This window comes from Cotesia typhae, unplaced genomic scaffold (genome assembly GCF_013202065.1).
Source record: "Cotesia typhae breed Kobodo isofemale line unplaced genomic scaffold, CoteBio_Ctyphae scaffold_58, whole genome shotgun sequence".
Taxonomy (NCBI): domain Eukaryota; kingdom Metazoa; phylum Arthropoda; class Insecta; order Hymenoptera; family Braconidae; genus Cotesia; species Cotesia typhae.
In genome coordinates, this window is record NW_027423778.1 from 981,750 (window position 1) to 996,356 (window position 14,607).

The 14,607-nt window shown below is 32.1% G+C and overlaps 1 protein-coding gene across 1 annotated transcript; it reads left to right on the plus strand.

Annotated features, from left to right (window-relative positions):
* Window positions 1-6,887: 6,887 nt before the first annotated feature.
* On the plus strand, window positions 6,888-8,120 carry LOC141537089 (uncharacterized). Its single transcript, XM_074257922.1, has one exon. The coding sequence runs from the start codon at window positions 6,888-6,890 to the stop codon at window positions 8,118-8,120; it is 1,233 nt and encodes a 410-aa protein (XP_074114023.1).
* The last annotated feature ends 6,487 nt before the right edge of the window (window positions 8,121-14,607 follow it).

Below are 14,607 nucleotides of genomic sequence, written 5' to 3' on the forward strand. Positions count from 1 at the left end.
TTGCGTTTCTTCTATCCTTTCCTCATCACGCAATAATGACATTACTACTGAACTAAAACAACTTTCCAATTTATTTATCTTATTTTCTTGATTATTAGTAATATCATTCAATGTGTTCACTTTAGCTTTCAATTCGTGAATGATGTTATTTATTACGGTAATTGATTTAAACGACTTATCATTCCCAGCTCCTATTGTAACATCAACCACATCAACATCTTTGAGATCCTCTGATTCAAGATCAGCAATACGTTTTTTATTTTGATGTATCATAGTTTTAAGCTTTGCTATCTCTCGATTGACAATCGAATGCATGCTAGATAATATAACAATATCATTTTTATCTATAGGTTCAGCAACATTACACACTCTTTTTCCTTCCAAATTAAAATGGATATCACTAGTTAACTTAAAATCAACTCCTGGTGCACCCGGAATACCTTTATTATACTGAATTCCATTTTTAGATGATGACGTACGTCCAAATATATCAATCATTATTTTATGATCCACTTGACTTGACGGTTAACTTGTGAATGATGATATTATAAAAAAAACTTTAATAAATAATCTGAGCTTCCTGCAATTCCTCAATAATTGATATTATTTCAGAGTGACTAGAATTACCGTCTGCTTGAGATGCCATAAGTAATCGTAATCTGTAAACAAGCTCATTAGGATCATCCCACTAAACATAATCAATATTTTTTCTTTTTCTTGAAGCGGTCATAAAGTTAGGTCACCCATGGCCCTCTGTTAACGACTGAGTTAGCTTGGATATATATTTGCTGTATTTCATAGACTTTTCAGTATGAAGACTTCGGTCAGGCTCATAATGCTTTCTATGGGTATTCGTTAATAGCACTAAATCTTTGTAAAATTTCAAATCGCTTTCATATATAAGACGCTCTAGAGGATCACTCTTGAATATCAACTCAATCAGTCCTGGAGTTAATGAAATAGTTTCGTTTTTCATAATCAAAGTATTATTTTCATGAAACTGCACTGGTGAATCAACCATAAAAAGCTGTTGGCCTCTTCGTCGAATCCCAAATCTAGTGTCTTGTCCTCTAGGATTTTTGTGTCTCATCAACGCTGATACATATTGTGATACAGAATTTTGCTCTTTTATGGGTGTACTGGTCATTGCTGGAGACAATGGGTGCATAATAGTTTCATTTATTATGCTTGATTGATCTAAATCAGAATGTTCACCTGATAATTGAGGGGTATCACTGTAGAACGTTTGATATTCACTTGTTTCAGGCTTCTTCAAAGAATAATTTTGTGAGTCCTCTTTCACCTCTAGTTTAATTTCATATTTTATAGCTTTAGAGTTTTCAACTAGAGCTTGTAATGGTGTTACGATTGGTTTAAATGCTTCATTTGCTGCTTGTTCAGAAGAATCCCTCCCAATTTTCAATATTTTACATTTTCGTCTGATTGCATCACTAACTTTGGATATTTGATTTAGCATCTCAGTCTGTTGGGGAATATTTTTATAAGCCATATTTTCACACTTGAAAGCGCAATACAACTGTCCAATTTCATACGCAATTTTCTAATTTATACTTATAAAGCGGTCAAAACCTTTTTTATAACGACCATTATTTACTTCACTATCTTTATCAACCACTACGAATCTATGCTTATTTTCACTGTTTTTATCATTCCAACATGCTGAACACAAGCTTCTGAATTCATTATAAGGCATATCAGTATTCACATGATCATCGTAAATATGTTTTAAGTTCATTTCATCGTGACGAAAAAGTACTAAAAAGTTGGTATTATCTCTAATCAAATGTTTCGGAATTTTCAAATAGATTTGAGACAGATAGAAACTATCGATATTTTCATGTCGTCCCATACAAAAATAAGCTCTGATATGATCCTGTTCCTCGCAAGCTACATCATCGAATATCATGAGTGAATTTGATTGGGCCTCGTCAGGATTGATAACTGATTCATGATCACTGAAAGTGTGATAACCTACCCCCTCCACAGGTTTCAATATAGCTTTCAAAAACTTATACTTTGGTTGATTCAAGGATTTAGAACAAACATAAATATTCTCGAATCTCAAACCATTAGGATGAGTGACTAGAGCTAAAAGAGCGTTAGTCTTTCCACAATTTGATGGTCTACAAATAATTGCTCTGACAGTACTTAAGGGGTCTACCCTCTTTAGAATTTTGAAAAAATCGAATTTTTTTTTTGTATTTTTTGAAAGTATACATATTTAAAAGTATCATACTGAAAATTTATAAAGATCCGAGCAGTCTAACTGTACTTTTGGACGACGTTTACGTAGCTATCTGAGCGCGCTAATATGCGGACCGCTCGGAGCGGTACGGCCTACCTGCCTTTGTATTCATTAGCAGCTGCAACCTTTTTCAGGTATACTGACAAATGTACAATATTATAATATACTATCTATACTGAAAATTTTCATTTATGATAGGTTATTCTCGAAGGATACCGTTCCATTAGAATTTCTCCCTATATTAGTCGTATTTGAAATTTTCAACCGTCAGTATCTGTGCTCGTGATTACCGAAATGGATAAGAAAAGTGTAAATCAAACTGCCAAGTGGAGACGTCCAGGTTCGAAGCCGAAAAAGCGGAAATTTCATGGAGTGCTTCCACATGACCACGAGGCAAATACAAGTTATGCTAGTGCATCTGCGTTGAAGTTACAACAATCGGAAGATATCAGTTTCGACGTACACGTGGATCAAACGTCGGGATACAGTATTATATAATTTTTCCTGGTTTTCTCTACGTTGCAAGAGTATTTAAAGTGTAAAACTTGTGATAAAGATATTTCTTTTACAAAGTATGGACAGCGAGGACTCGGTTTTAAAGTTTGTGTTACATGTGAGTGTGGCGAAAGGTACATTAATTCGTGTCACATGATTTCTATTGGATACGAAATTAATCGTCATATAGTGTATATCATGCGTTTGATTGGTGTTGGATTGAGTGGTATTAATAAGTTTTGTGGTCTTATGGAACTTGGAACTGGGATAAGCTCCTCTATTTATTATAAAATTATCGATTCGATCTCTATCGCGGTGAAAAGTGTGTATGATGTAGTGATGCTGAAGGCTATTAGAGAAGAAAAACTCTTGAATGCTCAGCACGGAGAACCAGAAGATATTTTAACCGTTTCGGGAGACGGTTCCTGGCAAAAAAGAGGATTTTCTTCTCTTATTGGCATAGTTTCTTTGATATATAAACGCAGTAAAAAAATCGCGAACGTCGCTATCAGATCAAGTTACTGCAAAGCATGCGAGAAAAAGAATGGAACTGAGAAAACGATTGAATATGCAGCATGGTACGAAACGCACAAAAGAGACTGTAGTGCTAATCACTCTGGTAGTGCCGGAAAAATGGAAGTTGACGGTGTATGTGAAATGTTTTTGCAATCTTTAGAAAAACAAGAACTGCTTGAAAGATGCCTTGGTGGTAACACGCAGAATAATAACGATTCTTTCAACAACTGTGTCTGGTCAATGGCTCCCAAACACATCTTTTGCGGAAAAAAAATTGTTGAAATAGCTTGTCAAACAGCTGCTTGTATTTTTAACGAGGGATTTCATCCAGTATTAAAAATCTTGGAAGTAATGGGCGTCAAAATCGGCCCGATCGCCGCACAGTTTGCTACTGACTGTGACAGAACGCGCATACGAGTTGCAAACCGCCGCAGCACCGATGCCTCTAAGGAAGCCAGAACGAAACGAAGGCAGGCTATTTTGAATGAAAATGTGCACTATGAAGAAGATGAAGGCATAATGTATGGTGCAGGCATCGCTGATTAGACGTAAGTAAGATTTTTTTACGATTTTTTGTTACAGAAAACTTTAAACGCGTTTTTCTCGGAATGATGTTTTTGGACGGCTTGTTGATAAAATCTCCGAAACTATTCAACCGAACCTTACCAAAATTTAACCACATGTTCTTGATGACTATAGCTATCGCGCATATCATACGATTTTTGAAATTTTGAGTTTAACTATTTATTTTTGGCAAAGAACGACGGAAAAAACGTGATTTTTCGTACTTTTTCGAAAAATGGCTGCCATTTTGTCATTTTTGAAAAAAAAAATCGTATGATATGCGCTATAGCCATTTACTTACTGAATCTAAAACTATTTTTTTTTTTTTTCAGATCATCCATTCCAGATATTTCATCAACAGCGCACACTCATCTTTTTATTTGGACCAGTCTTCTCCCTCATTTTTATGTATAAAAACTGATTAAAATAAATATAAAAAAAATTTTAAAAAATAAAAAAAAAAAAAAAAAAATAAAAAAAAATTTATAAAATATAAAAAAAATTTTCTTGTGTAATCAAATAGTGTATTTTTTAGGCCTAACACTTTTTATGTCCATATTTATGACGTATACCGGTCAAAAAAATTCGTGAAAATAGCCTTATCTTTGCCCGTCTAAAGAGGGTAGACCCCTTAATAAGAGCGCTCCGTGTCGCTTGGGAACTTTTTTTTCATCACCTTGTACAGTCGCATCAAAATTTATAACAGGTAATTTAGCACTTTGTTTTTCAATTTCATCTTGATTTTCTGTAGATACTAATTATAATTAATGCTACTAGGGTTACATTCAAATCATAACTCATCAATTTGACTATAAATAGCCTCTATTCATACAATTTGAGTTAGTGATTGATTAATCATGGTGAAGAACGGAGGTGCTGTTAAAGCTAAAATTAAGCGTGGTAGGGGTATTGTTAATGGTATTGTCAATAAACTACCAATAGAATTACATGTACCCGGATATCAGTATTGTGGACCTGGCATTATCAAAGAGATTAGCTCGAGGAGATCCAGGAATAAACCCACTAGATAAAGCGTGTGAAGAGCATGATATTGCTTATTCAAAAAGTAAGGGTCATATGCAGGCGCGTCATGAAGCTGATAAGAAGCTGGCAGAACAGGCTGCACTACGTCTTCACGCAAAAGATGCTAATATTGCTGAGAAAGCTGTTGCTTGGGGTGTTAAGACGATGCGAATTATGAGAAGTCTGGGTATGGGCTTACATATGAAAAATAAAAATTTAAAGAATAATGAAAATTTAAAGAAAAAAACGAAATGTAACGGTGATGGAATGAAAAGAAGACTTGAAAAAAAAATGTAAAGAAAAAAATCAGAGGCCGTAACCTGAATAAGTCTGTATCAGTACGAAAAATTATTAGTTCAGCTAAAAAATCGATGTCTAAAAGTATTATACCGATTAAATTAGCTTTACATGCAGCTCGAAAAGCTGTTAAGGGTGCTGGTAGTAAAAAAAATGTTAAATTACCACGGATATTACCAGTACCATCAAAAATTGGTGGGGTGCTACCATTTCTAATCCCAGCTTTTGCAGCACTTAGTGCTGTAGGTGGTTTAAGTGGAGGTGTGGCCGCAATCGTTCGTACTGTAAATGCAGCTAAATCAGTTAAACGAGAACTGGAGGAAAGTAAACGCCATAATAAGACTATGGAAGCAATAGCTTTAGGTAAAGGGTTATACTTGACACCGTATAAACAGGGCATGGGATTGTATTTGAGACCTAATCCAAAAAACTAATAACGCTACCACATCAAGCACTCTCAAATTATGATTTAATTAAAAATGCAAAGGATTTAAAAATCCCATATTTTCGAGGTATCTTCATGAGAAATGATTTACCAAAGTCTAGACGATGGACGAATGAATCTGCAATCATAAATCTGGATGATAAAAATAGGAATGGCACACATTGGGTTGCCTATAAGAAAAATAATAATGATGTTAATTATTTCGATAGCTTTGGGAATCTTCTACCACCTAGTGATCTCATGGAATATCTTGATGTGAGTACCGTTAAATATAACCATAAAAAATATCAAGATTACAATACAGTTATATGTGGACATTTGTGTCTTAAATTTTTGAGTGATCAACTATAAATTCACATGTTAAGTTTAATCAGCTATCAGTCATGGATGAGTCATTGTCGTTGACACTATCAGGAAATAACTCTGTATTGGAGGCTCAATATTTTCCACCAATTGAGTTATCACCTACAAAAACTTATGTTTTGGGATTAGTGTAACTGTTAACGTATAATTCAATACCTAATATTGATGAAGGTGCTAATAAAATTTATATTGGAAGTGGTCTTGAACGGGATGATAAAGTAATAACGATACCAACAGGGAGCTATGAGTTGAAGGATGTAGAGGAATATATATTAAAGCATAAGCCAGAAAATGTCGAATTCAGTTGAAAGCGAACAATAATGAATTGCGAAGTGAATTAAAATGTAATAAGACTATTAATTTTAAACCAAGAGATTCAATTGCATCATTATTAGGATTTAAAAATCGTGAACTAAAACCAGATATTATTCATCAATCTGATTCACCAATCAAAATTCTGAAAATTAATGCCTTGAGGATTGAATGTAACATTACAACTGGTGCATACATAAATAGTCAAAAAGTTCATACAATCCATGAGTTTTTTCCGAGTATTGGACCAGAATATAAGATTATTGAGGTTCCATCACCCGTCATTTACCTCCTAATTGCCGTTAAGTCTATACATACTCTTCAACTAAAAATTGTAAAGGATCAGGATGGTGAATTAGTTAATTTTAGAGGTGAAACGATTACAATCAGACTGCATATTAAGTCTGTAAGCAATGGGAATAGTGTTTGATAAGAAGGTTGGTGATAGCTATATAACCTCATCGCCATGTCAGAAAGCAGTCAGTCATCACTCAACATCTCAAGTGTTGACAGCTCAGAACGCACAGTTCCTCAAAAGCCTTGGATTAAAATTACGAGGAAAATCGGCAAAATAAAAAAGATCAATTTGTGCTGCGTTGTATCACCATGGCGGAAATCTTAGATATTAAAAAACCAATAATCTTCGATGAATCAGTTTCTCACTATGAAGTTCATTCTCATTTACCATATACGTCATCATCATTAAATAATAGTGATGAAATTAAAATAAGTATTCAACATCAAGATCTGTGTATTCTACCAAGCAAAAGTTCATTACACATCTGTGGGAGATTTGTTAAGGAAGATAACACAGCTGTGATGGAATCTATGAAATTAGTCAATATGGCTATTTGTCATATATTTGAGGAGATACGCTATGGACTGAATGCTGTAGAGATTGATAGATGTAAAAATGTTGGTATTACAAGCCTTATGAAAAATTATGGATCGCAGAGTCCAGGACGAGGAAATATTATGGAGAACGCGGGTTGGCTAACACAAGCAGCTAATAAATTAACCGATGCTGATGGTTATTTTGATATATCTATACCGCTAAGGTTCATATTTGGATTCGCTGAAGATTACAATCGCATTATTATTAATGCTAAATATAAATTAATACTTATAAGATCAAATACTGATACAAATGCATACATTCATAAGCCTGCACATGCTCAAGCTGCTGCTGATAGAGTAAAAATTGTGCTCAATAAAGTGGAGTGGAATGTTCCATACATCACCATGTCTGATAAGCAGAAAATTCAAACATTAAACTTTATCTCTCATGATCCTGCGATCCCATTAAGTTTCCGAACATGGCAATTATATGAGTACCCACTGCTACCAAAAACTACCAAGCATGTTTGGCCAATTAAGACTTCTACTCAGCTGGAAAAACCACGATACGTAATTTTAGGATTTCAAACTGCAAGAAAAAACGTTTCAACAAAAGACACAAGCAAATTCGATCATTGTCATATTAGAGATGTGAAGGTATTTCTTAATTCTCAGAGTTGTCCTTATGGAAATTTGAATCTTAACATAAGTAGAAATCAGTATGCATTAATATATGATATGTTTACTAATTTTCAAGTTTCATACTATAATAAAGATCCAGAGCCTCTATTGACGAAAGCTAAATTTCTAACTGACGCACCACTCTACATTATAGATTGCTCAATGCAAAATGAATCAATCAAGTCTGGACTTGTTGATATACGAATTAAATTTGAATCGGAAAATCAGTTTCTGGATCATACAGCTGCATACTATCTAATATTACATGATCGCATTGTTGAATATAATTCAAGAAGTAGTACTGTTAGAAAAATAACATAAATCTAATGATTAAGGATATAAAATAAATAAAAACATTTTATTTCAATTTAATCGAAGCTTTATTATTATTTATTTCTTAACCTAATTTTACATTAAAATTCATTTTTTTCTTCTACATTCATAACAATTTTTTTTAATTGGGTAAAGCCAAATACCACAAACATCACGGTTATCTTTTTCTTCAGGTGGGTAATGCTCCATGCAGTATTGATAATCCTGGATTGATTTATTCCTCTGTAATATACCTGGTAGTTTATCCCAAATATCTTTTATCTGCTTTGGAGCGACTCTGAGGAGAAATTTCTCATCTCAACAAGCTAGACCAATAGCATGCATCTTGGTTAAATACTTGAGATTCCAATGGATTTTTCATATGATGCTCCAGTACTCCAAAATTCCATGATCCATTGCTTGAATCTTTGTGCGGATTCATAGGCGCAAGCATAATTTAAAGTCAATAAATGGTGACATCGAAACGTAGGGCAGCGAAACGTAGGGTAGTGATTCACAGCATCGATAGAGTACAACCGCATGTTTTCGATATTGATGATTGGAGGACAGGGGTCTGACATCATCTGGTTCAACCATCTTGCTTTCCACGAACCATGTACATAAATAGTCCGTGCGTTGTCAGACAAGTTTTTCAGGATGATTTTGATAAGATCCAATGATGTAACCCCTGAGTCCCATGATAATCCATGCTTGAAACCGCGGTGATCTATCGTCTTGATAACGAATCCTTCATTGGGGTTATCATATGGTGACTTAAATGAGTAATATTTACACTCATATGCACTTTTAGAAATTATATCACCAGAAACAAATAGCACAGAGTTCTTTTACTATGAACTCTTCACAATCTTTTGCGAAACCGGTAACATCGATAACGATTTCCATCTTATCTACTCCGCTAAGCGTTTTTTCAATAACTCCAATTTTGAAATTTGTTTGATTATTTCCGGTTGAGTCATACGCTTCTTCAGTGCTGATAATTTTATAATACCCGTAATAACTTGAGCAAATTCACGAGCTTGATTAATAAAGATGCTTGCAGTTGTATAAATAGTGAACAATTCAAAAGGGGCTGAAAGTTCTGAGTCGTTGTCAACATTAATTTTGAAGTCTGGATAGACTAAATCGTTATTGCATCATATCTACAACTGTGAAACTAAAGAATATTCTTTTCGTTATTTCTCAAATGTTTGAGAAATTGGATAAGCTCATCAATAGTGTCTATGAGTTGGAGTGTGCTGGGGCAGACAGTCGAGACTCTGAGAACATCCAACAAGTCGTGGTTTTCAATAAGAAATTCGATACCAAACACTTTAAAAAACTGATCTACAAATATAGCACCATCCGTTGAACTACTGCACACGCGGCTATAGAAGTTCTAACTTTTAGAACTATGGATATATAATGAGTATTACTGAGTCTTATAGTCCGAATCCCCACCAAAAATTAATTAAATTAGGGGGAAATTTTGATAAAATTCTCAGAAAAATGAGTAATTTGTTGTTAATAAATGAGTAATACAGCTGATCAGCTGATTAATTAATTGATAATCCTATTATAACAGCTTTATCTGATTAAAATTGTCATATTTAATATAAAAAATTCGATTAATAATAAAAATAGAATGTTTGTATAGATTTTAACTAATATAAGATATGATAACAATAGTTATTAGATAAAGATTATTTTTAATAAACAGTTAAAATAACATATAAATACCCCCCTCCAAATCATAGACCATGTTAATATTCAAATTCAAAAGTATCCATATCTCCCCACTTTTACGCAAGGCCCAAAATGAACTAGCAGCCTCTTTAATAATCGATAGAAACACACACTCGACATAGAAAACTGACTATAGATAAACAGAGAAAGCATCGGTCGGTATAGAAGATTATTGATAGGGGGTACACAACTCATCGTAGTTCCAGGTGATGACCGCTAGGTGGCGTTAGTATTGTGGGGTTCAAACCCCCCTGTTACACTACTTATACAAAAAAATTTCAAAATAATGAAATGTCTATTAATTTTAATATGATAAAAAATAAATATAAAGATATTTGTAATTTTCCCGCTTCTCTAAGCTTTATGTTTACTTTACGTTAATAAGTGTTTGTAAATGGACACCTGCGCGTATACGCGCTCTGTAAATTTCTAGTCTAATGTAAATTTGATTATTGACATAATTTAACACTAACAAAAAAAGATCATATAATCAGATGAAGAAATTAATTTAAACTTAGCGTTTGAAAAAAATGCTTTTCTAATTAACGTGCTTAAGAAAATAGATTCTCATATGCTGTTTTGATGGACTGGTGTCAACTTTAATTTTTTTAATGATTAATATTCAATATTCTGAACTGACAGTGACTTTTTTCAATTTTTCAATCAAATTTTCAAAAAAACATTTTCGCAATTATTTAGTTAACGATATTTCTCAAACGGATCGACTGATTTCGACGTTTTTGGTAATGATCGACGTGATTTTTCAATTCGGAGAGCTAATTAGTTTTTGGAATAAATTGATAGTCGTTCAAAAATTATTTCAAGAAAACAATTTTTTTCAAAATAATGTTTTTGAGATTTCTCAAAATCTACTGGTTGGAATGTTCAAATTTTCTGAGAATCTGAATATGGTCAAGCCCTTTTGGTACTTACAAAACGTGAAGATCTGATGAAAACCTGATTTTCAAAAAACGGAGGATAACCGATAGCTTTCCGAATTTCGAAAATCATTGATTTCCATAGCGGAACGTTGAAAATTAAGTTCTCGTTGATTCCAGATATCGAAAATCATACTTTCTATGCGGAGTATATTAAAAATATAGTATGTAGCACAGATAAAAACACAACATCGAACTTTGTCTGGTATCGTCTGCTTATTTAAAATCGAGTAAAAAAATATACTACTTCAAAATGTCGAAATATACTACAAATAACTGACAGTTTTTAAGTTTTTCAATTAATAAAAATGTTTACATTTTCTAACAGTAGATTTTAGACCAGTCTGAAAATTAATTTTACTCTAAAGAAGGTTTTTTTCTTAGCAGATTTGATAGTGCATTGATAGCGATTAGAATTACGAATTGAAAGTAAAGCATTCGAGTAAAGTATAGACTTACTAGATAGTTGTAGATTCAAAAGCTTAAGAATAAAATGACACCTAAACATTCACTGTATGTTATTATATTTATAAATCAATTTTAAACTGAACAATCAAAGAAGTGAACAAGAATATGTGAAACATTATATTTACTTAATATTCAGCGATTATGACAATTCTTTGGTCGAAATAAAAATTTTCAACTCAAATCATGGAAAGCCTGAAAGAATTCAATAATTGGTGATAATTTTTTTCCGTATGCACTTTGCACAGCACTCTCTGTTTAAAGTGCTTATCCGTCAGACAATTGTATTTTGGTAAGTTCATCATTGTAACGTGACTGAAGAGCCCAGTGATGCCAACTTCAGGGTCTTCCCCCCAAATTTAGGGGAAAAAAATCTATACAGGGATTTTTTTAGGGGGTGAAATTTTTGTGGGATATTTTTAGGGATAAAATTTTATTTGTATTTTTTTAAAATTTTCTACGTACATCGACAAAAATAAAAAAAATTCAAATCGATTGAATGTTTCCAATTTTAATGGATGACGCTGTATGCATTATTTATTATACTCTTAACAGCTGACAGCTAAAAACGGTCAGTTATAATTGTTAGTTTTTGCATTGTGCAATATTTTTTTTTTAAAACAAATACTAAATATAAAATACCAGGTTAAAAAAGCCAAAGGGAGAAAAAGTTTCTGGCTATTCTCAAAAATATACCACTAAATGGGAAAAAGATCATGAACTGAAAGGTATGTATGAATTAATGTTATTATAATTATGATATGACACTGGAATCAACAGACGTTTAAGAATTATTAGATTTTTTTTATTAATTTAATTAGGACTAAAAAAATTTTTAAGAAATCGCACTTAATGTTTTTAAATTTCTACATCTGGAATTTTTTAGATAATAATTTACTTGTTGTAAAAATCTAAAAAATTGTTGAATGTCCATTGATTTTAGTATAATCTGAAATAAGCAATTTTAATTGTCCAGGACTTTTGATAAAGCTCATAAGGAAGCTGTGCCGAAATTATTCAATAGAAATAATTAATTTAGGTAATGTGTATGTTATAAATTAAATGGATAAAGTTTTTATAAGCATTAAATAAAAATGGTGTTGGTTTATTAATAATCTTATAGTTTTCTAATTTTTTTTCTTAACAAATATCATTATCTCCATGATGTCTCATCTGTGTGTGTTAGGGTGGGTCAAAAAAATCGAATAATTTATTTTTGACTTTATACTCTGAAAAATAGGTTCGTAGACACCTAAAAAGAATTCTCTCCAAGTATAAGCTCTTAATTATAACGGGAAGGTCCTCCGCTTTGCGGGTTTCTATTTTTTTCGAATAATCAGATAAAAAAATTTATATCTCGCTTCCAACTGCTTGGAAAAATATTCCGTGGCATAGATTTTGTGAGAAATTGAATGCTTTACAAAAAGGTCTCTTATGACTTTTTCAAAAACTCAACCGATTAAAAGATATTCATAGTTGAAGTTTGGCTATTTTAAGGAAAATATTCGTTTTTATTATGAATTTTATAAGTCGATGAAAAAAATTATTTCGGATTGCGGAACTCATGATTTTGTAGGAAATTTACTGCTCTACAAAAATGGTCTCTTATGATTTTTTGATTAAGTGAAGCCGTTACGAGATATTCATCGTCAAACATTAACGAATATCAATATTTCCAGTTTTTGATCAATAATTCGATAAATTTTAATTTAAACTATGAGTTTCAGGAAAATTTACATAAATTTGAGTTTCGATCGATAAAGAAATGTTATAAACAATTTTTTTAATATTGTTTTCAGTCTTGAGCTTGTTTGATTGCATTAAAACAAGAAATTAGAGCATTTTTTTCGACATATAGCCAATGATTAGTTTAATTTGAAGTGAATGACATATTTCTTTGTCAAATTTAATATGAAAAGTATTGAATCAAGTAAGAAACAACCAGTATTTAACTTTTTTATAGATAAATTTTTTATTGAATTATCAATTGCAATATAATTGTCTATATTTTTAACATAACAGTACGCTATTACTATAAATAATTTCTTTTATTACAATTTGGGAATGTTTTTTGATGTTCTTTGACAACTTGCAATAAGTACTGGAATTGTTCTTCATTTTTTGTCAAGCATTGATTATATTCACTGACTAATGCAACAGCTCGCTCTGCTGAATTATTGACAACTTTTAGTTGTTGAAAGTATTCTTTATTTTCGAGATAACTCTCATTAGTAGGCCATAATTCAACATCGACATCAAGAAAGTCATACGGTAGATCGAAGATTTTGAAAAGATTTAATGACTTTTTAGACACAAAGTCACTCAGAGTTCTCTGCGCCAATGAATTCAAATCTTTTTAGCAATTACAAATCTTTTAGCTTTAGAATCTGTACCTTCACGAGTATTAACAGCTTCAACAATACTTTTTTTACTTCTAATGGAACGCCATCGTCAAACAGTGATAAAATGGCAAGTTCATCGCTCAAATACAATAAGTGCGAAATCATTTTTTCACACGTAGCTGAAGAAATCAAAGGATTGATATGTTTGTACTCCAATAAATTTTTCATAAACTGCAAGTCATGATAAGCAGCAGTTGTTGCAGAAGTTGATGAAAACCGAGCTTTTAAATACAATGTGACTATAAAAATACAGAAATGATGAAGACCATGCAATTCTTTCTGAGAGAGTTTGAATTCATCTCTAAATAGATACATTTTCAAACTATAAATGGCCTTAGCCATCCATCTAGCATGATGAACAGCACCAGGACGTTTGAAAGAAATCTTTTCTTGAGGCATTTCTCCAAGGAAAATCAATGATAATTCCAATAATTCTTTATCTAACTTATTATAACATTTCTTTATCGATCGAAACTCAAATTTATGTAAATTTTCCTGAAACTCATAGTTTAAATTAAAATTTATCGAATTATTGATCAAAAACTGGAAATATTGATATTCGTTAATGTTTGACGATGAATATCTCGTAACGGCTTCACTTAATCAAAAATCATAAGAGACCATTTTTGTAGAGCAGTAAATTTCCTACAAAATCATGAGTTCCGCAATCCGAAATAATTTTTTTCATCGACTTATAAAATTCATAATAAAAACGAATATTTTCCTTAAAATAGCCAAACTTCAACTATGAATATCGTTTAATCGGTTGAGTTTTTGAAAAAGTCATAAGAGACCTTTTTTGTAAAGCATTCAATTTCTCACAAAATCTATGCCACGGAATATTTTTCCAAGCAGTTGGAAGCGAGATATAAATTTTTTTATCTGATTATTCGAAAAAAATAGAAACCCGCAAAGCGGAGGACCTTCCCGTTATAATTAAGAGCT